This window comes from Chlorocebus sabaeus, chromosome 18, assembly GCF_047675955.1.
Source record: "Chlorocebus sabaeus isolate Y175 chromosome 18, mChlSab1.0.hap1, whole genome shotgun sequence".
NCBI lineage: Eukaryota > Metazoa > Chordata > Mammalia > Primates > Cercopithecidae > Chlorocebus > Chlorocebus sabaeus.
In genome coordinates this window covers 1,276,263-1,298,425 of record NC_132921.1, presented here as the reverse complement: position 1 = coordinate 1,298,425, position 22,163 = coordinate 1,276,263, and the positions used below count along the sequence as shown (strand labels likewise).

Here is a 22,163-nt window from a genome sequence, read left to right as displayed (position 1 = left end):
CGGGGCACAGTGATCCCTGGGGGTCTGTGGACCTCCTGGGCCCCGCAGCAGACACGAGTTTAGCCTTTGGGTTTAGTTTAAATCACATAAGGGTGTCGTGCAATCGATTTATGATTTCTACACACCAGACACTTTAACCTCCAACCCCCTCCATCCAAAGCCAACAAGAAAATGCGGTGCAGTGTTGGCAGCTGAGCTGAGCCCGAGGAGACGCAGGGAGACGTGACAGAGGAAAGTGTGAGTTGCCGGGGGGCCCTCCCCCCGTCAGAAGCCTCCCAGTCGCGCCCACAAAACGCCCGCCCTCCGGGCGGCTAGGGCAGGTGAGCGCGTCCCTCGGCCTCCCCACGCCGGCCCCTGCCACAGGCCGTCTGGGTCGCGCAGATATTTACAGAATAAAAATGACAATAACTCGACGCCCGGGACGGCCACGCAATCTGTTAGCAATTTAGCGGGATGGGAATTTCCTTTCTAGGGCCTGCCAGTGAAGCGCTTTTCCAAATTTCCACAGCGGGGGAAGCCTGCGATTTTACATAATGACTTCAGCATGCCGGGCTTTCTCCGCACCCCGCCCCCGCCCCCGCCCCCGCCCCCCGCCCCTTTTCCAGCAGGGCCGGGCTCTCTCCGGACACCCGCGTGGACTCAGGCGTCCCGTCTGGCCCGTTCGCCCCCGTTTCCCCCGCCAGCCCCAGCGTCCCCCTGCCCTGCCCTCGGAGTCCCTGTTCCCGCCCCTGCGCCCCCGTCCCCTTCCCGTGCACCCCCCTCCCGTGTGCCCCCCTCCCCGTGCACCCCCCTCCCGTGTGCCCCCCTCCCCGTGCGGCCCCCCTCCCCATGCGCCCCCCCCTCCCCGTGCGCGCCCCTCCCCGTGCGCCCCTGCCCCCGGGCAAGCGGCTGCCGTGGCGCGGGGAGGGGCGGACGCTCTGCGACTCGTCCCCGGGGCCCCGCGCGGGCCCGGGCAGCAGGGGCGTGATGTCACGGCAGGGAGGGGGCGCGGGAGCCGCCGGGCCGGCGGGGAGGCGGGGGAGGTGTTTTCCAGCTTTAAAAAGGCAGGAGGCAGAGCGCGGCCCTGCGTCAGAGCGAGACTCAGAGGCTCCGAACTCGCCGGCGGAGTCGCCGCGCCAGATCCCAGCGGCCGGGCGCGGGCACCGGGGCGCGGGCAGGGTTCGGAGGCACCGCGCAGGTCCCAGGGCCAAGGCCGGGCCCCGCCACGCGCGCACACGCCCCTCGATGACTTTCCTCCGGGGCGCGCGGCGCTGAGCCCGGGGCGAGGGCTGCCTTCCCGGAGACCCGACCCGGGCGGCGCGGGGCGCCTGCTCCTCCCGTGCCTCCGCCCGCTGCTCCGCTCCCCGCCGCCGCCGCGCGGATGCCAAGCACCAGCTTTCCAGTCCCTTCCAAGTTTCCACTTGGCCCTGCGGCTGCGGTCTTCGGGAGCGGAGAAACTTTGGGGCCCGCGCCGCGCGCCGGCGGCACCATGAAGTCGGCAGAGGAAGGTAAGCCCCGCGCGGCCGCCGTCCCCGGACCCCCGCGCCCCCCACGGCCCGGGACGCGCCCCCGCCCCTGCCCCCGTCGCCCGCACGCAGGGGTCCCGGCCCGAGGGCGAGGCCGGCCGGGTCTGTGCGCCCAGGGAGGGGCGCGGCGCGGATCGCGAACGGCGTTCCCCCAGCTCCCGGCAGCCCGGTTCCGAGCGCGCCTTCTGCCAATAGGTGTCTCCTCTGTCCCAGCGCTGAGGGCGCGAGCCGAGGCCGCTGCGGGTCCCGCCGAGGAAGCGGCTCGCAGGCCAGCGATTTGGGGACGGGCGAGGCTGGGCCGTCAGGACCGCAGAGGGCACGTGGGAGGGAGGAAGGGAGGCTTCCTTGGGCGTGAAGGATGCCCCGTGTCTTCCCGAGCGAGGCAGAGCCACCCTCTGGCGCCAAGAGCGCGGTTTGGGGGTTCTGCGCCCCCCAATCCCACCCCGAGCTCGTGGCGGCGTCTCCCCGCGCCGCGCCCCCGAACGCCCCAGGGCCGAGCCCGTCACGCCGGCGCCTGGACCTGCAGGACCAGAAGACCCAAAGCGCGGCCGCGGCACAGCCCGAATTTAAGCCATTTTGAAATCCTATAGGCAGGAGTTCCAGCCAGAGAAGACGTTTCAGGCGAGTTTGAAAAGGAACCGCCAAGTTCCGAGCTGCTTCTTTATAGTGAAAAAAAGACGGCACAGTGTGGGTCCCTGAAACCTGGTGTCGGGGGCGCTGAGAGCCCCCTGCGGCGCAGTCTCACATGCCACCCTCCCCCCCGCGACTTGGCCGGTCCCCGCCCCACACCGCTGGCGGTGCCGGGTGGGCTCCTGCAGGTGGCTTTGAAAATACCCTTGGAGAGGTGTGAGCGCCCGAGTTAGGGATTAGGGATTGCAAATGCTAATGGAAATTGGGAGACGCTTTTCCACATTCCTTACCAGCTCTGAAACATTTTATGTAATTTATTTAAAGAGCGCCAGCACACCTGCCAACGTATGCATTTCATAAAGGCAGACGTCCTTCCGAGCGCTGCCGCTTTCTGCGCGACCCTAGTAACTGCGGGGCTTGCTTGAGAACCGGGCTCCAGCAGCTCAGGAGAACTCGCGGGTCTTAGAGTTGAGCACAGGGCCGTGAGCTCCACGGAGGGGATCCGTGTGGTCGGTGCCCTGATGCTTCACGGGACGGGAGGTAGACACCATTTCATCCCAATGTTAGGAAATGTTTACGTGTTTAAACATCATGTTCCGTGTCAGTGTTTTACACAATGTGCTCTTGCTAGTAGTAGAGTTTAAAAAAATTTTTGTTGTTGTTGGAGTTTCGGTTTTAAATCCTGGGACACTTACGCTGCAGTGTTTATCATCACTCCCTTTAGAAAGGCAGGTCTTGCCAAGTTCAGATCTCTGTACCTGAAGAGCCGGTGGCCGACCTGTAGTAAGGAGCCATTTTCTTTTACACAAGGAAAAAACACGATGGGGTAGTGGCTATTTTTCGTGTTTCCTATTGAAGAAAATAAGTTCGAAAAGGTCCCTGCTGCAAGGCAGTGCGCCGGGCAGTGACGCCCCGACCGACATGGGTGTATTTTATGAGGGCTGCAGAACTGGGCCAGCCGGAAAGTGTGATCTAGTCCTTGAGACATACAGGCCGGTGGCGTGGGGGAACGCGTGGTTTCCACACCGGCCATCACCGAGACCACCGGGGAAAACGCTGAGTCCTTCTGAGTAGGCCCCACGAAGCCACTCTTGGCCCATCTGAGGACCTGGGCGCCTCCCCTGCGTCCGTCGGGTTTTGGGACCATCTGGGTGGACGCTCATTAGGCGTCCTGGTTCCTGAAGGCCCCGGGCTTGCTTCCTCATGGAGAATGCAGAGAAGTACAGGCCTGTAGGTAGCCACCCAGTCAGAAGTCGCTCCAGACAGAATGCCCCACGGGCTGGGACCAAACAAAGCTCACCCTGTTCTCTGCCACTTCACGGCGTTGTTTCCCAGCTCAGATTAGAAAATGGCACGGCGCTGGCACCCCGCTTCATCACACCCAGCGGGGCCTCTGCCTCCGCAGACATCCCCAACCTCTGGGAGGATGCGTCCAAACTAAACACTTCCATGGAGACACCCAGTGTCTGTGGAACGGGCAGCTTTGAATCTGGACCAATAGCTCTGAACTATTTGCAGGAAAGAAGCCCAGCACTGGCGGCGGGGGCGGGGCGGGGCGGGGGGCCAGGGGGCTGGGGGGGGCAGGGTAATTCCTAGGAGCAGCAGGGGGGCAGCGCCACCGACCCCTTCTCTGGGATGGAGACCAGTGCAGTCCTAGGACAGCGGCACAGTGAGCCTCCATCCCTGCAGGGCCCGCGGCCTGGGGCCACCAGCAGGCGGGACAGTTTAGCAAAAAGTTTTAGTCTAAACAGATGATAAGGGCTGTCATTTGTGTATAATTTTATGGTGGGGTTAAAAAGGTGGCTGGAGTTTTTTTTTAAAAAAAAATGTACAGGCCGGGCGCCGCGGCTCATGCCTGTAATCCCAGCACTTTGGGAGGCCGAGACGGGCGGATCACGAGGTCAGGAGATCGAGACCATCCTGGCTAACACGGTGAAACCCCGTCTCTACTAAAAAATACAAAAAACTAGCTGGGCGAGGTGGTGGGCGCCTGTAGTCCCAGCTACTCGGGAGCCTGAGGCAGGAGAATGGCGTAAACCCGGGAGGCGGAGCTTGCAGTGAGCTGAGATCCGGCCACTACACTCCAGCCTGGGTGACAGAGCGAGACTCCGTCTCGAACAAACAAAAAAACCTATACAATGAAAAGAGAAAAAATGAAACGTTGTGGCTTCTCAACAGAAAACAGAACTTCCACTTGCCCAAGGTCAGCAAAAACGGCAAACTAAAACAAAACAACGCTCCAACATCCATACCAAAATCAGAAGTATTATTAGAAACTAAATCAGGCCACACCGAACGATGGCTAATCACTGCAGAAAACCAGCCAGTGAAAGGGTCTCAGGAGAAGCCCGGGGCCACCCTGGGACTGGCGGGTTTCTCGCCTCTGGAAAAGGCAGTGCCAGCGGGGCAGGCCCGAGGGAGGGCTCCGAGGAGCTTTGGGGTTGCCAGCCTTGACACGCACACCCCTCCACCCGGGCCGATTCCCCTCCGCCCTCAGCCTCCCTCCATCTCCTGCTATTCCAGATATCTGGTGCATGTGGTGCCGAGACCTCGGGGGAAGTTAGGACACGCGGCGGGAGAGGCAGGCCCAGGGCGGCCCCCAGCTAAGCAGCCCGGCCTTCCGGATCCCAGCCGCACACAAGCTTCCGGCCGCCTGGGATGGGACCCGAACCCTCCTTCCCGCCCCGCTCAAAGGGGTCATCTTTGGAGGTGCCCCTGGAAGGACCGGCGGGTTCCCCGCGGGGCGGGGGCACGCAGGGCGGGTGTTTGTAGGCTGGGGACTCGCAGGAGAGGCCGGTGGGTGCTGGGCCCCCCGCAGGGGGTTGCAGGCCGAGGGGCGCGCCATGAACCCAGCGAGAATCCCTGCGCTTCCCGGCGCCGTCGGGCTGAAATCGGGGTTCCCAGCGTTGGCGGCCTCGGGCTGGGACCTCCCCCCTCCCGGTTCTCCGCAGGGCGCGCACGTGGCGCTCGGGGGTCGCCGGTGCAGCCGCTTTCCCGAGGAGGCCCCGATTGAAAACTTGTTTTTTAAAACTTTTTAAAAAATTTGGTCGCCCGGGGCGTAGCCTTAGGGACCTGGTGCCACTCGTGCCTGGGGGGCGGAACCGTGGGGTCCCGACGCCCCCACCCCCGGGTCGGGAGGAGCCTGCGCCAGACCGGGACCCCCAGGGCACACGAGGCCGGGGACCCCTGGGGTCGCGCGCGCGCGAGGGGGCGGGGGGGACGCGAGCCCTCGGCCTGCGCTCGGCCCGGGGAGTTTATTTAAAACTCGGAAGCCGGCGGCCGCGAGCCGGTTGTTTATGTAAACCCGGAAACGCCCGGGGGGCGGGGGCGGGGCGGGACGGGGGAGGGGCGGGGGTCACGTTACGCGGAGGACGCGCGGGCAGCGCCGGGAGAACCGAACCCCGGGCCGCCGCGACCCCGGCCCCGACCCCGACCCCCGCCCCGGCCCCGGCCCGACCCGCCATGACGGGGCTGGAGGACCAGGAGTTCGACTTCGAGTTTCTCTTCGAGTTTAACCAGCGCGACGAGGGCGCCGCCGCGGCCGCCCCAGGTGGGTCCGTCCGGGAGGGCGCGGGGTTGGGTCGGGGTTTGGGGGCGCCCAAGTCCCCTCCGCGTCCTCGTCGCTCCCCCGGGACCCTTGGAGTCCCCGGTGCGCCCGGGGCAGAGGCGCCTGCGGCCGGGGGAGCTGCGGTGCGGGGCGTCCTGGGCTCGGACCGGGTTCCTCCGAGCGCTCGCGGCGGGGTCCTTGGGGAGAGCGCGGCGCGGACACAGGCGTGGACGGGGTGGTCCCGGACAGAGGGTCGGCGGCGCTGACAGAGGCGCAGAGGCGCCCCAGCTCCCCCAGACACTGTCTCCCCGACCTCCGCCCCGCCCCCTGCCACCCTCCTCCCCTCCCCCCCTTCCTCCGACCTCCCCGCCCCCGCCAACTTTCCTTGGCCCCCCCCCCGCCGCCGGCCTCCCCCCCGCCGCCACCCTCCCCCCCCGCCGACCCCCCACACCCCGCAGAGCCCCGTAAACCTCCAGCTTTCACGTTTTCCCCCGAGCTACCATGACCCCAGCCTTTTCTTTCATTTTCTCTTCTCTGTGTCAGAAATAAAGTTTCCAGGTAAACAAACCACAGATAACTCTCCACTTCCGAATAGCAGCGAGTGAGTGGGGTGGGCACCCCTGGGCCTGGGCCCCTCTCCCACTGCCCAGGGTCTCCTCTGTCCAGGTCACCCCAGGCTGGTGCCCGTGCACCCTGTCTGTGCCCATCCTGAAGGCCTCGTGTCTGCTTCCCCGGCAGCCCCCCCTGTGCGGAGGTGAAGCCGGAGGAGCTTGGCAAGCAGGGACCTCCGAGTCTGTGATGAGGGTCATATTTTCCGTATCATTCCCTACTCTCTTTTAAAAAGTCCAATGTCTCGATCATTTTTGAAAATCAGTCCTTCAACCAAACCCGTGCTGCCTGCGGTTCATGACCCTCTGCTCCCCAAACGTCTTCCCTGCCCGTGCCTGGGTTCTAGGTCTTTGGAGACAGTGGGAGCCAAGGCCAATGAGGGTGGGAGAGAGCCCCGCCAGAGGTGCTTCCCACCCGGGCTGCCTGTGGTCCTGGCGCCGCCTTCCAGAGCTGGTTCCAGTCCTCAGAGCTTGAGCCAGGGCATTTCAGCAGAAGAGTTTTCTACCTGGGTGTGCCATGCAGGAGTGTCGCCCCACTCCTGACCTCTCTTTAGGGAGTGAAAGTCGGTCCCACGAGAGTGTGGTTACCGGGGTGGCCCCTCTGGGATATGTCGGGGCGGAGGTTTTCACGCCTGTGCAGTCGTCCCGGTCGGGTGGGACCTCCAGTACACTCCCCGGTCGTTCACAGTGTGAATCACTGACCGTGGGCCTGCAACAGGGGCAGTGCGGCCGGAACCCAGCCCCTACACCCCAGTCAGAGGCGCGGGGGTGCTGCAGGACAGCGTGCAGCCCCAGCCCCTCAGCCCGGGCTGGAGATTTCACTGCTTTGCCTCCTGGAAGGAAGCACAGGGGGCAGTTATCCCCATGGAGCCGGGTCTGCCGGGCCCCCAGGGTGGGCTGTGCCGCACTGGGCGCCGTGTCTGGCTTGGCAGGTGCTCAGCGCATGCCCAGTGACAAGGGCCACTTCCCTGCCTCCGTGCACACGTGACTGCGTAACAGCAGCGGCAGCGGGAGGGCACCGCCGGCATCCTCCTGTGACTGCACAGGTAACTCTAGGCTTATCCGGGAAGATGCATACGAGGCCAGTCTGCCCCTTGAGGCCTAGTCTCACAAGGACGCCAGTTGTTACACCATTTTGAGGTGGGCAGACTTCCTGGTGGCATCGGATGTGGGGACCCTGGTGAACTTGGGGTCCCTCCTGACCCGGAAGCAGGTGGCCTCCCAGGTGGGTTCAGGACACAGTCCTCCCCAGCACCCACCGGGCTCATTCCCCACAAATGCTCCTTGAGCAGAACCAGTGAAGCTGTGACCCTCACCCTCACTAGCACCCTGGGCCCTCTGGAGCTGCACTCTTCCCTGAGAACCCCGCAGAGCTGAGCTGCTGGCTCTCCACGCTGCTTGTGAAACCTCTCTGCTGGGTGCTTGCCCCTCCAGAGACCACCGTGGTTTTGGGCTTTAGGAGTGGGGGCGCCGAGCAGGAGAGGCCAGAGCTGAGAAGAGCCCCTTCCTCCTTTTATGGTGTCAAGAAGTTGCTGGAAAAGGTTTTTTATGTATCATGTACGTTAAGTGTACATATTATGTTTTCCTGTGAGACACCCGTGCTGTTTTCTCTTTTCTTTTTATTACCATCATTACTGCATTTTGATAATTAATTATTCAATGATGTTAATTATTTATATCACATTGTTAAATGATTACATTGACTCTCCAGCCTTTAACAAGTGATAGAAACTACTTCACGTTATTTCTGGGATGCACCTGGATATAAATGAATAAATGAAGAAGTCTGAGATCAATTGCAAAGCAAGGCAAACTGGGTATTATAGATTAGACTTAGCACAGAAAGTGAAGCTTTGTTGTAAAGGACGTGGCCAGCCCTGAGCCCAAGAGGCAGTCTGTCAACCGGATCCCCCGAGAAGGGGCTGTACGTCCTGGCAGAGCTGAGGTCAGTGTACCAGGGTCAAGGGCTGCAGCCGCAGGGCGGTTGTGTGTGGCCCCCACCCCTTCCATCTCGCTGGACTTAGGTCTTCACGGGGCACTTTGAGGGAGGGGCTGTGTCTTGTTCTTTATTTCGAAAGTGCTCGGCAGGTGCGAAGAATAGATATTCAATAACCATTTGTTGGGACAATGAAAGGAGAATGCTGTAAATAATTTCCCAGGCGGGATGGGAGCGGTGTTTGGAGTTCCAGGGTCTGGCTCCTCGCTGTGTCCACCCAGGAGCAGGCCCTGGGCTTCCCTCTGCAGAGAGGAGGCCCCGCTCCCTTCTGGGGCTCAGGAAATAGCTGCTTCGCTGTCAGCTGGGAGGCGGGCGTGCCCTGCTTCCCGCCCCAGGGCTCCTGTTTTCTAAGTTATTTTGGCCAGCCTGGCTGCTGCCAGCACGGTCGCCGTGACAACTCGGAGGAAATTGGCCAAGGCCTCTATGTTTGGGCTGGAGCCTCCCTGGCAGTCAGGGCCACCCTCCGAACCTCTGTGTGCCCGGGTCTGCTGCTGGCCTGTGCCCACTGCTGGGGCATTTAATGGTTCCCTGTGGAAACGGAACATCTTATGCAGAAATGAAGCTTTGGAAGACTTTTATTCTCAAGTCCATTTTCACCAAATAGGATGTATCTTCCCCAAGAGGGCCTGAGGCGCCCTTGGCTGGTCAGGGGCTGCAGCAGGAAGACCCGTGGCAGAGACACCTGGTGAGCAGAGAGGTCCCAGGACAGTGCTGAATGAGGAATGTGCTGTTGTTCAGGGTCAGTGTTTTAGGAGAGCGTTCCTGCTATTACCATGCACAGCTCACCCCCTGAGGTTCCAGAGGTGTTCCCGTGGAGGGTGGAGTTACCTGGCAGATTGGAATATTTCAGTTCCGTGTTGTGCTTTTCAAAGGAAGATCTCAGCTAGCCATGAACAACTCGGATATTTTTTAATTCCTTGAAAACAGAATTCAAAAAGGATGCTTTACAGTGATGTGTGCGTCTGACCAGGGGGAATATTGCAGTACCTCTGAGGAACGATGTCCCAGGTTGGGCCCCGGGCTGGACGAAGGACCTTTATTGAGGCGTTGGCGTGCATATTTATGGAACATTAAATACGGTTTGTTTGCGCTGTGATGAGGCCATCCTATTTGCCTTTGTAAATCTTTCTTGCTGGCAGATTGTTGGGGGAACGGTGTCTGGGAAGCTGTTGCTGTCTGTCATGCCACGGGCCTGGCCATGTCCCGGTGCCACTGTGAGGCAGCGTTCCCGAGCCTGCTAAGCACATTGCCTCCAACAGCACGGTCTTGGCGTGGATCGCTCTGCTTCGTTTTATTTCCAGTACATGCACAGTTGTCATCTGGCCTCACTCACAGCAGACTCCGTGGCTGTCTGGAGAGGTGACAGCAGTGCCTGGGGGTCCACCTGCAGTTCAGCCCCAGCACGTGCTGAAGGGGATGTTCCTTAAAATGAAAAATAACATCATCTGTGACGGCCGCCTCTCAGAGTTTGTGAAAGATGAGAGATCTGGCTGTGGCCGGAGTTGGTGATTCTTGTCGGCAGTGCTGGCCTGATGCGCAAGGCAGAGGTGTGGCTGTCCTGCCCTGCACACGCGAGTGAGGGAGTGACCATCTGGGAACTGCGTGTTGTGAGGGGCAGGTGCCCGGGGGCTCAGCAGGGCGGGGTCTCAAGGTTAGAATGCTGCCCGCCCGTAGGGAGCCCTGACCAGAAGTATTTCATGTGTTAATTAATGTCATGCACCAATACAGTTTTTTGTGGTCGTTCAGAAACGAGAAGGGTATGTGGTTCTGAAGTGAATTATTTCTCAGAGTGAGACACACTTTTAACAGCTCTGACATGTGGAACTTGCTGAGGCCAGTGGGACTGGGCCAGCCTGAGAGCTGGTGCTCCCCGCGTGGCCACCTGTGTGTCATGGGGCACCTGATGGCTGAGCAAGCCGGTGAGGATCAGGGGACTCAAAAGTGGGGAGATGGTGCCTTCAGTGGAGGGGCCATGCCGTTACCTTCTGTTAAGGGATTTTGAATGTGCTCTCCGTGATCATCGCCTAGAATCCAGCTCTGTCTCCCTGCTCACCTGCACTGTAATTTAATGAACCCTCCTTGGCAAAGAGCCAGGCACTCCAACACAGTGGCCAGGGAGTGGGGTCACCGAGCTCGGCGGTGGCGTCTGGCATGACATGAGTCAGCCAAGCAGCTCAGAATTGTTAAGAAAGTTACTGGGAATATTTTCCTTTCATGTAAATATGACCCCTTTGAATAGTTAAATGACTCAGATTTGAATATGGTTTAGGTGGGTCATGAAACCAAATTCATTGGGAGCTAGGAGAGAGGGGCTCACAGCCAGGACAGTGGCCCCTGGTGTGTGGGGCTTGGCCTCTGGGGGCAGCTTGACCCCCTCACCTTGCTCTTGTTCTAGGAAGAACAAGGGAACTTTATCCACCACCCGCCCTCCAAGGACCTGGGCAGGGGATCCTAATGAAATTCAGGCATTTGAGCTTTCATTTTGCCATTGTTTGATCAGGGAAAACTCATGCTTAGGTGAGCCCTTTTTGTTTTTTTATAAAAGCTTTATGGTGTTTCTTTGCCTCATTGAATCAGGTTTTATTGCAATACTTTAGTTTAAATAAAGGCCCCCTGGTGCCCTGGGCGTCCGTGGGCCTCGCTGCATGCACTTCCTGCTCTGGCTGCGGGTGGAGTCTCCTCCTCTTCCTCACTTCCCCTCATGCCCGGGCCCCGTCACATAAACATCAAGGGCTACAGCCCCAGAGGACTTGCACACAGAGACCTGTGAGGTCCGCCTCCCCTTTCCTGCCCCGTTTCATCTAGAACCCTCCGGTGATCTGGCTCTAGTACCCCATGTGACCCAGCTCTGGGCTCTGCCACTGGCTGGGCACCCGTTTCAGGGCTGAGTACTGTGGGAGGGTTAGTGGTGGGGAGGCCCCAAGATTTGCTCTGTTAATTGCTAGGATTTTAAAAAATTCTTCAGAATTACGTTCCCACCAACAAATGGTAGTTCAACTGTGGCATCAGCTGTCTTGGAAATAAATATTCTTTTGATTGGGAAACAGGAAGTATAGGAATCTGTACATTAATCAACTGCAGTTAAGCCCCCTTTGAGGTCTGGACAGTGAGGGGAAGTGTGTGGAGCAGGTGGGGCCTGAAGAGCCAGTTGAAGACCACGGATACCTCCGAGAGGAAGTCGGGGTGTGGGAGGGAGGTTGGGCCTCCGTGATCGGATCCACGCCGCCTTCATGTTCCCTCAGCTCCGCTCCTGTGCTTCCGCGTCTCCTGGAGTTGATGACTGGTTTGAGATGGAAGCTCATTCCTAACGGAATGTTATGTTTCTGCTCCAACAGGCGAAAGGGCTTCTAGACAAATAAGCGGGCCCAGCACTAAGTGTGGGTGTGAGTTCCTGCGCTGGTGTGTATAACGTAGCATTTCTGGCTAAGGAATATCTTTCAGACAACTTTTGGTGAGAATGCAGAGTAGTGAACAGGTGGCTCGGCATGCTGCCTCAGCGGGAACCCCCCAGGAGCTGCAGACCTGTGAACAGGTGGCTCTGTGTGGTGCCCCAATGGGAACCCCCCAGGAGCCGCAGGCCTGCGCTTGACAAAACCCCCTCATTGGTCCCCCACCCCGCCTTCCTTGTGTCCACCGTGGGACCCCCAGACGCAGAGCTGGTCATGGCTCTGTGGGTCTCCTGCAGCACTGTGCGCTGGGCAGACATCAGGGCTGGCCTAGCATGGCACCCGGGCGTGTGGGGCGCCAGGCAGAGGGGGACCTGCCTGTGTGGCCTGTTGTCCAGTGGGTCTGACGCAGCCGGCTCAGGAGCTTTGCACGGGCCGCGGAGGGGCCACTGTGACGCCCAGGCGGAGCGCTCAGAGGGCTACTGCTTGCCTGGCCCAGAGCCCCCCAGGTATCACCAGCAGATCGGAGGACTTCAGATTTTCCTTGGAAGCCTCACCTTCTCCAGGAAGCTGCTTTTCAGCTCCATTTTTAGAAAGATGGTCGCCGGAGTTTTAGCATTGGAGCCTGGTGTTTGCCTGAAGTGTCCAGTGAGCATGGAGCGTGGCGTGGAGTATGGGGGGCCCAGTGGATGCCGGTGAACACGGGTGGTCAGTCCCAGTGCTGGCGTTCCGCGGCTGGGGCAGCCCCCGGGGATGGTGTGTGTGTCCTGACCAGAGGCCAGGCTGGATGCTGGCATTGGCGTCAGGATGCCCAGCTCCAGCTCCACCCCAGTCCCCACCTGTGGCTCTGGGAAAAGAAAGACCTCCTTATTTATTGATTTGACAGAGTCTTGCTGTGTCACCCAGGCTGGAGTACAGTAGTGTGATCGCAGCTCACTGCAACCTTCACCTCCCAGGCTAAAGCGATCCTGCTGCCTCAGCCTCCTGAGTAACTGGGACTACAGGCGCGCGCCACCTTGCCTGGCTACTTGTATTTTTTGTAGAGATAGGGTTTCATCATGTTGCCCAGATTGGTCTCGAACTTCTGACCTCAGGTGATCTGCCCCCTCGGCCTCCCAAAGTGCTGGGATTACAGGCGTGAGCTGCCACCGTGCCTGGCCACCTCCTGGATTTATTGACAATTCCTGTTCTCTCTTGGGTGCAGGAGACTGCGTGGCTCCCGTCCTCTTGAGGACATTTCTTTATGATGGGGAAGGCGGGACTGGGGCCTGGCTAGCACCATCCCCAAGGTGCTCAGCCTTAGCTAAGGGGCCCTTCCCATACAAAGACGTCCTGAGCAGGTCTCAGCTCCCATCCCCGAGAGCTTCTGGTCACACCTGTGAGGTGTGGCTCCATCGCAGTTCTGTTTCTTTCTCTTTGTCACAGCTCTGGCCCCTGAGTGTCTGGAATTTCCAGAAGGCAGCTGTGACTCCTGGCATTGAGGCCACAGTGTGTCCTCTTACCAGGCCGCCATGCCATGTTTCCCATCTATCTGCGCGTTAGAACCATTTCTGTTAGTAAATACAGTGGGGTTTGGATTGGTATTTTGAGACCCTCGATTTTCTTGACATTTATCCTTGTTGGTTTCTGAACCACAACTTAGCAGAAAGACAGTACTGTCCTTGAATAAAAATCTTCCAGCCAGTGCATTTGCACCAGGAGATGAATATAGGATTTCCATGTGCTTGTTTGTATTATTTAGAGGCCTGGGAATACCCATCTCCAGGCATATAATCATGAGGTTCCAAGATGTCATAAAAAGTCTTTTCAAATCAGAAATCCAGAAGCACATCTTTCCTGTTAAAATTACTAATTTCCCTAATAATGATTTTTAAAAATATTTTGAGTGTAATTAACACATAATGATCCTTAGAATTAGCTGTGTACCGGAATCTTCTGTTTTGTTCTAAAAGATGGATTCCTAGGACATGAGCCCTTTCAGAATCTCCATGAGGGGGATTTCAGAGTCTGTGTTTTCATCCAATCCTTGAGGAGTTTTCTTTGCGGCTGGTGATGAGAGCACCTTGACAGTGATAGGCCTATTAAAATCTGTTTACATTTCTAGGTCCTTAGATCTAAAACACATCCATCCATCCATCCACCCTCTCATCCACCATCCATCCATCGTCAAACCATTATTTCTCCATTCCCTATCCATCCATCCATCATCCATCTATCCATCGTCATCCATCCATTATTCCTCCATTCCCTATCCATCTGTCATCATCATCATCCATCCTTCCATCATCCATCCATTATTCCTCCATTCCCTATCCATCCATCTGTCCATCCGTCCATCATCATCCATCCATCATTCATTATTTCTCCATTCCCTATGCATCCATCCATCAATCATCATCATCCATCATCCATCCATTATTCCTCCATTCCTCATCCATCCATCCTCATCCATCCATTATTCCTCCATTCCGTATCCATCCATCCATCATCATCATCCATTAATTATCCATCCATCCATCATTCATCCATTATTCCTCCATTCCCTATCTACTCATCCATCTGTCCATCATCATCATCCATCCATCATTCATCCATTATTCCTCCATTCCCTATCCATTCATTCATCCATCCATCATCCATCCATTATTCCTCCATTCCCCATCCATCATCCATCCATTATTCCTCCATTCCCCATCCATCCATCATCCATCCATTATTCCTCCATTCCCCATCCATCCATCCATCCATCATCATTCATCCATCATCCATTATTCCTCCATTCCCCATCCATCCATCATCCATTATTCCTCCATTCCCCATCCATCCATCCATCCATCATCATTCATCCATCATCCATCCATTATTTCTCCATTCCCCATCCATCCATCCATCCATCCATCCATCCATCATCCATCCATCATCCATCCATCCATCATCCATCCATCATCATCATCCATTACTCCTCCATTCTCCATCCATTACTCCTCCATTCTCCATCCATCCATCCATCATCATCCATCTGTCATCCATGCATCATCATCCATCATCCATCTATTATTCCTCCATTCACTGTCCATTCATTCATCCATCCATCATCCATCCTTTATTCCTCCATTCCTCATCCATCCATCCATCACCATCCGTTCATCTATCCATCCATGCATCCACCAGTTATCTATCATGCCTCCATCCCCAATCCATCATTCATCCATCGCTTACCTGTCCATCCATCCATCATCCATCCATTCATCCACCCACCCACCCATCCACCCATCCATAGTCCATCTCTTCATCCCTCATTCCTCCCTTGTTTGTCCATCACCATCCATCCATCCACCTACCCTTCATCTACCCATCATCCCTTCACCCACCATGTCCATCATGATCCATCCATCAGTTTATTTACCTGTCTCCATCATCCATTGTCCACCCACCCACCAACCATTTATCCATTAAACAAATTGAACACACTTTATGTGCCAGGCACAGTCTTTGGCTCTGAAAACAGTGGTGAGCCAGAATAGACTAAGGCATCCAAATGTTCTGCCTTCATGGAACTTAGGTTTCTGTTTGTCAAAGAGATGACAGTGTGAGATGAATGAGTAAAAACATGCTGTTAGATTGTGATACGTATTTAGGAGAAAAAATAAACTAGAGAACGAGGGCCCACATGTTGTGTTTGGCGTTTAAATAAAGATGGGGTGGTTCGGGAAGGTGGTTTTTGAATGAAGAGTGGAACCGGTGAGGACCCGGCTGCCTCTGTCTGGGAGGGACGTTCCGGGGCTTGTGCTGCTGTTGGTGGAGGAGGGGAGGTGGGCAGCGAGGGGCTCACGGGGACCTGTTACTCCAAGTGGCCTGGAGCTGTCGGGCAGTGTAGTCTCAGGGCGTTGGCAGAGGCCCGCTCCGTGGGGTCTGAGGCCCCCCAGCCGTTCGTCAAGGCCAGGGGCTGCCGGCTGCCCTGAGGTCATGGGTTTCTGTTTTGTGATGCCCAGCCCCTCATGCCACCATCTGCTTCTTTTTCTCTCTAGAACACTATGGCTATACGTCCTCCAATGTCAGCCCTGCCTTGCCGCTCCCCACAGCACACTCCACCCTGCCGGCCCCATGCCACAACCTTCAGACCTCCACACCGGGCATCGTCCCGCCGGCGGATCACCCCTCGGGGTACGGAGCAGCTTTGGACAGTGGGCCCACGGGCTACTTCCTCTCCTCCGGCCACGCCAGGCCAGATGGGGCCCCTGCCCTGGAGAGTCCTCGCATCGAGATAACCTCATGCTTGGGTCTGTACCACAACAACAACCAGTTTTTCCACGATGTGGAGGTAGAAGACGTCCTCCCCAGCTCCAAACGGTCCCCCTCCACGGCCACGCTGAGTCTGCCCAGCCTGGAGGCCTACAGAGACCCCTCGTGCCTGAGCCCGGCCAGCAGCCTGTCCTCCCGCAGCTGCAACTCAGAGGCCTCCTCCTACGAGTCCAACTACTCGTACCCGTACGCGTCCCCCCAGACGTCGCCGTGGCAGTCTCCCTGCGTGTCTCCCAAGACCACGGACCCTGAGGAGGGCTTTCCCCGCGGGCTGGGGGCCTGCACGCTGCTGGGTTCCCCGCGGCACTCCCCCTCCACCTCGCCCCGCGCCAGCGTCACTGAGGAGAGCTGGCTGGGTGCCCGCTCCTCCAGGCCCGCGTCCCCGTGCAACAAGAGGAAGTACAGCCTCAACGGCCGGCAGCCGCCCTACTCACCCCACCACTCGCCCACGCCGTCCCCGCACGGCTCCCCGCGGGTCAGCGTGACCGACGACTCGTGGTTGGGCAACACCACCCAGTACACCAGCTCGGCCATCGTGGCCGCCATCAACGCGCTGACCACTGACAGCAGCCTGGACCTGGGTGACGGCGTCCCTGTCAAGTCCCGCAAGACCACCCTGGAGCAGCCGCCCTCGGTGGCGCTCAAGGTGGAGCCCGTCGGGGAGGACCTGGGCAGCCCCCCGCCCCCGGCCGACTTCGCGCCTGAAGACTTCTCTTTCCAGCACATCAGGAAGGGCGGCTTCTGCGACCAGTACCTGGCGGTGCCGCAGCACCCATACCAGTGGGCGAAGCCCAAGCCCCTGTCCCCTGCGTCCTACATGAGGTGAGCTGGCGGCAGGGGCGGGGCTGGGAGGGGCGGGGTGGGGTGGGGCTGGGTGGGGCCGCGCGGGGCGGGGCAGGGAGGGGAGGGGTGGGGCTGGGCGGGGCAGGGAGGGGTGGGGCTGGGCGGGGAAGGGAGGGGAGGGAGGGGCGGGGCCGGGAGGGGTGGGGCCGGGTGGGGAGGGGTGGGGCTGGGCGGGGCAGGGAGGGTGGGGCTGGGGGAGGGGTGGGGCTGGGCGGGGAAGGGAGGGGAGGGGAGGGGTGGGCCTGGGAGGGGAGGGGTGGAGCTGGGCGGGGCAGGGAGGGGCGGGGCCGGGTGGGGCGGGGCGGCGGTGTCTGGGGCCTGGGTGGGCAGGTGGGCTCCTCGTGGAGCCGGGAGGGAGCATCTCCCCACGTCTGCCTCCTCTTCCTGCGGCCTTTTCCCTGGGCGCCTCGCCCCTGCCTCCGTCTGCGCGTTTCCCGTCTGAAGTCTCCAGTCCTCTCCGATCAGGGCCCTGCTGATCAGTCCCTGCAAACACCCATTTCTAAGAGGGCGGCGCTGCTGGCGGTCAGGGCTTCCACGTGGGAATTCCGGGAGACGCCATCCGCCCCTCAGGCGGGCTCACACATGCGCAGTGTCTTCCTCGGGGAATTGCACGTGCCGGCCCCCCGCGGTGGCCGCCGGCTGCTCCCGCTTCCTCCCCCGCCGTAATTACCAGCCCTGCCTCGGGTGCAGATGGGACCGCAGCTCCGCAGTGCCCCGGAGCCCCCAGCCTGCGCTTCGGAACAGCGCGGCCTCCTGCTCCCCGGAGACGCTGGCTGCGGCATCAGGCTGGGGGAGCTCACGCGCCTTCTTCTTTGGGTCCCAGGTTGTTGGTTTTTCTTTTTAACGGTGTGAGGGGCTGCTGGGACTCCGCTGGGTCCACTTAACCAGCCGGGTGTTTTTATCTCTAACGAAACAGCTTTCCCAGCAGGTGGGCTGCGAGTGGCCCCTGAGAGTGCTTTCTGCTCCGGGATTTTTATCTGAGGCATGAAAACGTCCGCACCGGCGGTCGAGGGCCGTGCCCCATGGCCCGTGACGTCAGGGCTGCCGCTGTGTCCTCAGGAAGAGGCGTTTGCCACGCGCAGCCCGGGGCATTCCAGACTGGGTGTTTTCCTGTTGTTTTTTTTGTTGTTGTTCTTCCCCATTCCCCACCCCCTACTCCTTTTTTATTAGTGAGCACTCGGGAGGCGAGACCAGGCGGCAGGGAGGGCAGGTGCAGACCCCATGCCCCAGGGTGAGGAAGGCAGGCAGTGAGGGTGCTCTGGGAGGACCTGTCTCTGCTCTGGTCTCAGAATTAGAGCTGCAAGCAGGTAATGCTCCTCCAGGCTGGGAACGAACCCACCTAAACTTCCCTGAAGGCTTGTGTCAAAGAAAGAGTGTGAGAGCCGACAGTATTTCGAGCAGCCGGATGGCTGATTCTGCCTTTCTGCTGGTGTGATACTTAGAATCGTGGTCAGCTGAGGTTTCGAGAGAAAGCAAGGATCACCACTGGTTCTTCTTGACTCGCAGTCAAGACCTTTCTATCCCAACTTCTGTTTTCAATACTTTAAGGTTTAAAAGGCTGGCATATTCTAGGTTATCACAACGAGCCTATGTCAGGACCTGGGTTGAATTTACAATAAAAATCCCATCCAGTTGGAGGCATTGGGAAAATTTAAGAACCGTTTTTACCTGCTGTACTATCACTGTCATCGTGTAAGTAAAAGTAAAAGCGCCGTGGCACTGACTCTCCAGCACATGGTCACGTACAATGCGCTTCATGGTCTCCATGGTGACAAAGTCGTCCATCACCGTGAACTTGACTGAACTGGTGAGATAAGGGAAGAGTGATGTTGTCGAGGTGTAACTGGGACGTAACGCAGTGGTGAACCTTTGGGTGAACTCTGCGTGTTTGTTTCCTGGGGCTGCCCTGACAAGGTCCCACAGACGAGTGGCCTTCCCAGCAGGAAGGTTTTCTCTCAGGGTCCTGAGACTGGAAGCCAAGATCGGGGCTTGCTTTTGGAGGCTGTGAGGGATCATCTGCCCAGCCTGTCTCCCTGGCTCAGAGAGGCCGTCTTCTCCCCATGACTCCTATCTCGCCGTCCCCCATACATGTCTGTTTCCAGATGTCCCCTTTCATGAGGACACTGGTCCTGCTGGGTTGGGGCCACCCTGGTGGCCTCATTTGAACTTCATTGCTCTGTAAAGACCGTCTCTCCAGACACAGTCCCACACTGGGCAGGACTCCATTATGTGAGTTTGCGGGGAACACCGTTTGGCCCTCAGCCCCAGTCTTATGGTCCCAGTGAAAATGGCAGGCAGCCTTTGAAAGCGCAAGCTCGTCCTGGTTCCTTCTCCGTCTCCTGGGTGGCGAGGTGTCCACAGGGACATCATGTTCTGGTGGGCACGGCCCCTCCTGCCCACCTTGGGCCTGTATTTGGTGTGGGGGTTGGAAAGTATGGGAGGCTGTTTTTTCCCTCTGCTTGGGAGTTTCAGCAAGAATTCCGTGGCCATGTGACCCTGTTAGCTTTATCTTCTGGCTGCAGAGCGCCCGGTTAGATGTGATGCCCGAAACATTTCTGAGCGTTAACACAAACAAAGCTCAGTAAATATGTCCCACACTCGCTTCTGGGGTTTGCAGTTAACCTTTTCCCACTGTTCTGGTTCCACATCAAAATATGTTTCCTGGTTCCTTGTGCTCTGTTTCCAAGCGACCTCGTCAGCGGGTGCCCCGGGGCAGCTGGAAGCCACAGCAGAGATGAAATGTTAAGTTTTTTACCAGCAAGGTGGAGGGGCCAGACTTCCTTCCCCAGGAATGCCTCTCCGTTGGTCACACGCAGCAGCTCCGGCCAGCGTGGAAAACGTCACCAGGATCTCGGGCTGTGCAACTAGAAAGTTGTATTTTTAATTATCTCCAAAGTTTGGGATGGAGAATGTACAACATGCCCATCTTCTCCCCGCCGTGGTACGGAACCGCTGCTCTGTTAATCCTGTCCTTATGCCAGAAGGAGCTTTCTAGTGGAAAGTGTGTTGCGTGCATTCTTCCTGGGGACCTTCCAGGGTTGTTGTCCTTTGAGGCCTTTTGTTGCTTGTTCAGTACCTGTGGCCCCCAGTCCTATGCAGAGCCTCTGAGAGGCCCACGATGGTCAAAGAACAATGCTGAATTCTTGCTGCAATTGAAGCAATGATAATGTTTGTGAAGTTAGTAAGGGTAGGTGATAGAACCTTGGTCGTTTTAGAGTTTGGAGCTATTTTGGAGCTCAGCGGAATGACGTGTCTGGTGTCAAAGCTTGGGAGGACGGGCACCGGAACCACAGGCCACCTGCCAGACCCCTACAAATGAGAATCTTAAGCTGTGAATTCTGGCATCAGAAAGGAGTGGTTTTCTTCCTGCCTTGCTTCTTTCCGCGGATAATGACGGTGATCACAGCAAGTGCTCCCAGGGCACCTTCCCGTGTGCCGTTGCGGGTGTAAGGAGGTGTTGCGGGGCTGCGTCTGGAGGAGGCCAGGGCGAGAGTGCATGTTGAAGCTGTGCGGGTTATTTATAAATAGTGGTTCTCAGATGGTGGCTTTTAAAGATTTCATGTTGACCTACAGGAACTAAAGTCTACGTGATTTTGCTTCCCCATTCCTTCATTGTTCGGCCTCCTCCGCCTGGGCACCTGCCACAGGCCATATGCGTCCATGCCCAGGTCTGTCTGTGCCGACATCTTCTCCTCTTTGGACATCAGCCTCGGGAAAGTGTCCCTGTCAGCGTCTCTACATGTCTCACTCTCTGCACCCAGACAGTCTCCGGAGTTGCCTTTGTAGAAGCAAAGTTGTAGGGGAATTGGAAAGGCAGAGGTATTTTAACTGAATTTATCGGTAACTTTAACAGCACAATTCTTGAATTGAATTTCTTTTTATTTTATTTATTTATTTTGAGACGGAATCTCGCTCAGTTGCCCAGACTGGAGTGCAGTGGCATGATCTCGGCTCACTATAAGCTCTGCCTCCCAGGTTCCCGCCATTCTCCTGCCTCAGCCTCCTGAGTAGCTGGGACTACAGGCGCCCACCACCACGCCCGGCTAATTTTTATGTTTAGTAGAGATGGGGTTTCAACATGTTAGCCAGGACGGTCTCGATCTCCTGACCTTGTGATCCACCCGCCTCGGCCTCCCACAGTGCTGGGATTACAGGCGTGAGCCACCACACCCAGCCCTTGAATTCAGTTTCTACACATGAAACATTGCCTGTTAGAACTGAATGTTTAAAGAAAAAGAATTTCTAAGGGGCGAGATAGGGTAATGAACAATGTTTACTTGGAGCCTGCTAGGTTTCAATGATCAGAAATAGCTGTTAGTTTGGTACTATAATGTATATTCAAATATCCTGACTGGGCGCAGTAGCTCACACCTGTAATCCCAGCACTGTGGGAGGCCAAGGCAGGTGGATCACCAGAGGTCAGAAGTTCAAGACCAACCTGGCCAAATTGGCGAAACTCCATCTCTACTAAAAGTACAAAAATTAGCCAGGCGTGGTGGTGGGTGCCTGTAATCCCAGCTACTCAGAAGGCTGAGGCAGGGGAATCGCTTGAACCCAGGAGGCCAAGGTTGCAGTGAGCTGAGCGCGCCACTGCACTCCAGCCTGGGTGAGAGGAGCGAGACTCTGTCTCAAAACAAACAAACAAAAACCTCTTTATCTCAGACATTGTTTAAGTTTTGGGCTGCAATATTGAAGATTTTAGCAATATCAGTCATTTTTCTGCTATGTATAGTATTAGTTTCAAAAGGCCTGAGAAAACTTTCACCCTTGTGTTTCGTAAGTTGTCTGAAAGTTTCAGAGTTTATCAGAATTTGGAAAAAGATCATATAAGTCCAGCGCAGTAACAGGTAGACTCTGTCTTCTCTGTCACAGACACGAGTCCTCTGCCAGGCTCAGTAGTGATTCCTACTGCATTTGAATGCCTTTGCTCTTGTGGCTCTGGTATCTGAGGGGTTCAGGCCCCGGCAGTGTTGGGGAAACAGTGCAGGCTTTTGAGAGCTCCCAGGCCGGACTGTCCAGACCTCCATGTCCCTGGGCACTGGTGGACCCTTTGGCGTGATGGTGAACATAGTCTCTAAGGCGTTGTACCGAACCCCAGCATAGCAGGACATGTAAAGTGGTGGCTGTGGGGTCTTCCCCGAGCTTCCCGCTGCCATCACCTCCTGGGAAGACGGTTAGCAAAGAAGCCGAAGGTGTCCAGTTGCCCCATGGTTTGTAAAACGCTGGCATGGGCTGGAATGGCTCAGGACTGACTTCCACTGCATCTCCTTATAAGCCCCTCCCTTTCCGGGAAGGGAAACCACCCCACAGCCCACAGGCCACAGCCAGCCTCGAAGCCATGTCACC

The 22,163-nt window shown here is 57.6% G+C and overlaps 1 protein-coding gene across 4 annotated transcripts in view; it reads left to right on the top strand.

The window, feature by feature from the left end:
* The first annotated feature begins 861 nt into the window (after window positions 1-861).
* NFATC1 (nuclear factor of activated T cells 1) overlaps window positions 862-22,163 on the top strand; it is a 129,649-nt gene continuing 108,347 nt past the window's right edge. For 2 of the 4 annotated variants that reach the window (XM_008013724.3, XM_008013722.3), the window contains exons 1-2: window positions 5,492-5,685; window positions 15,701-16,796. In XM_008013724.3, coding sequence (XP_008011915.3) covers window positions 5,598-5,685; window positions 15,701-16,796 — 1,184 coding nt within the window. In that variant the 5' untranslated portion in view covers window positions 5,492-5,597. Of the gene's footprint in view, window positions 1,488-5,491; window positions 5,686-15,700; window positions 16,797-22,163 lie in introns of those variants that run through there. The other 2 variants (XM_008013721.3, XM_008013723.3) reach the window with 2 other exon arrangements.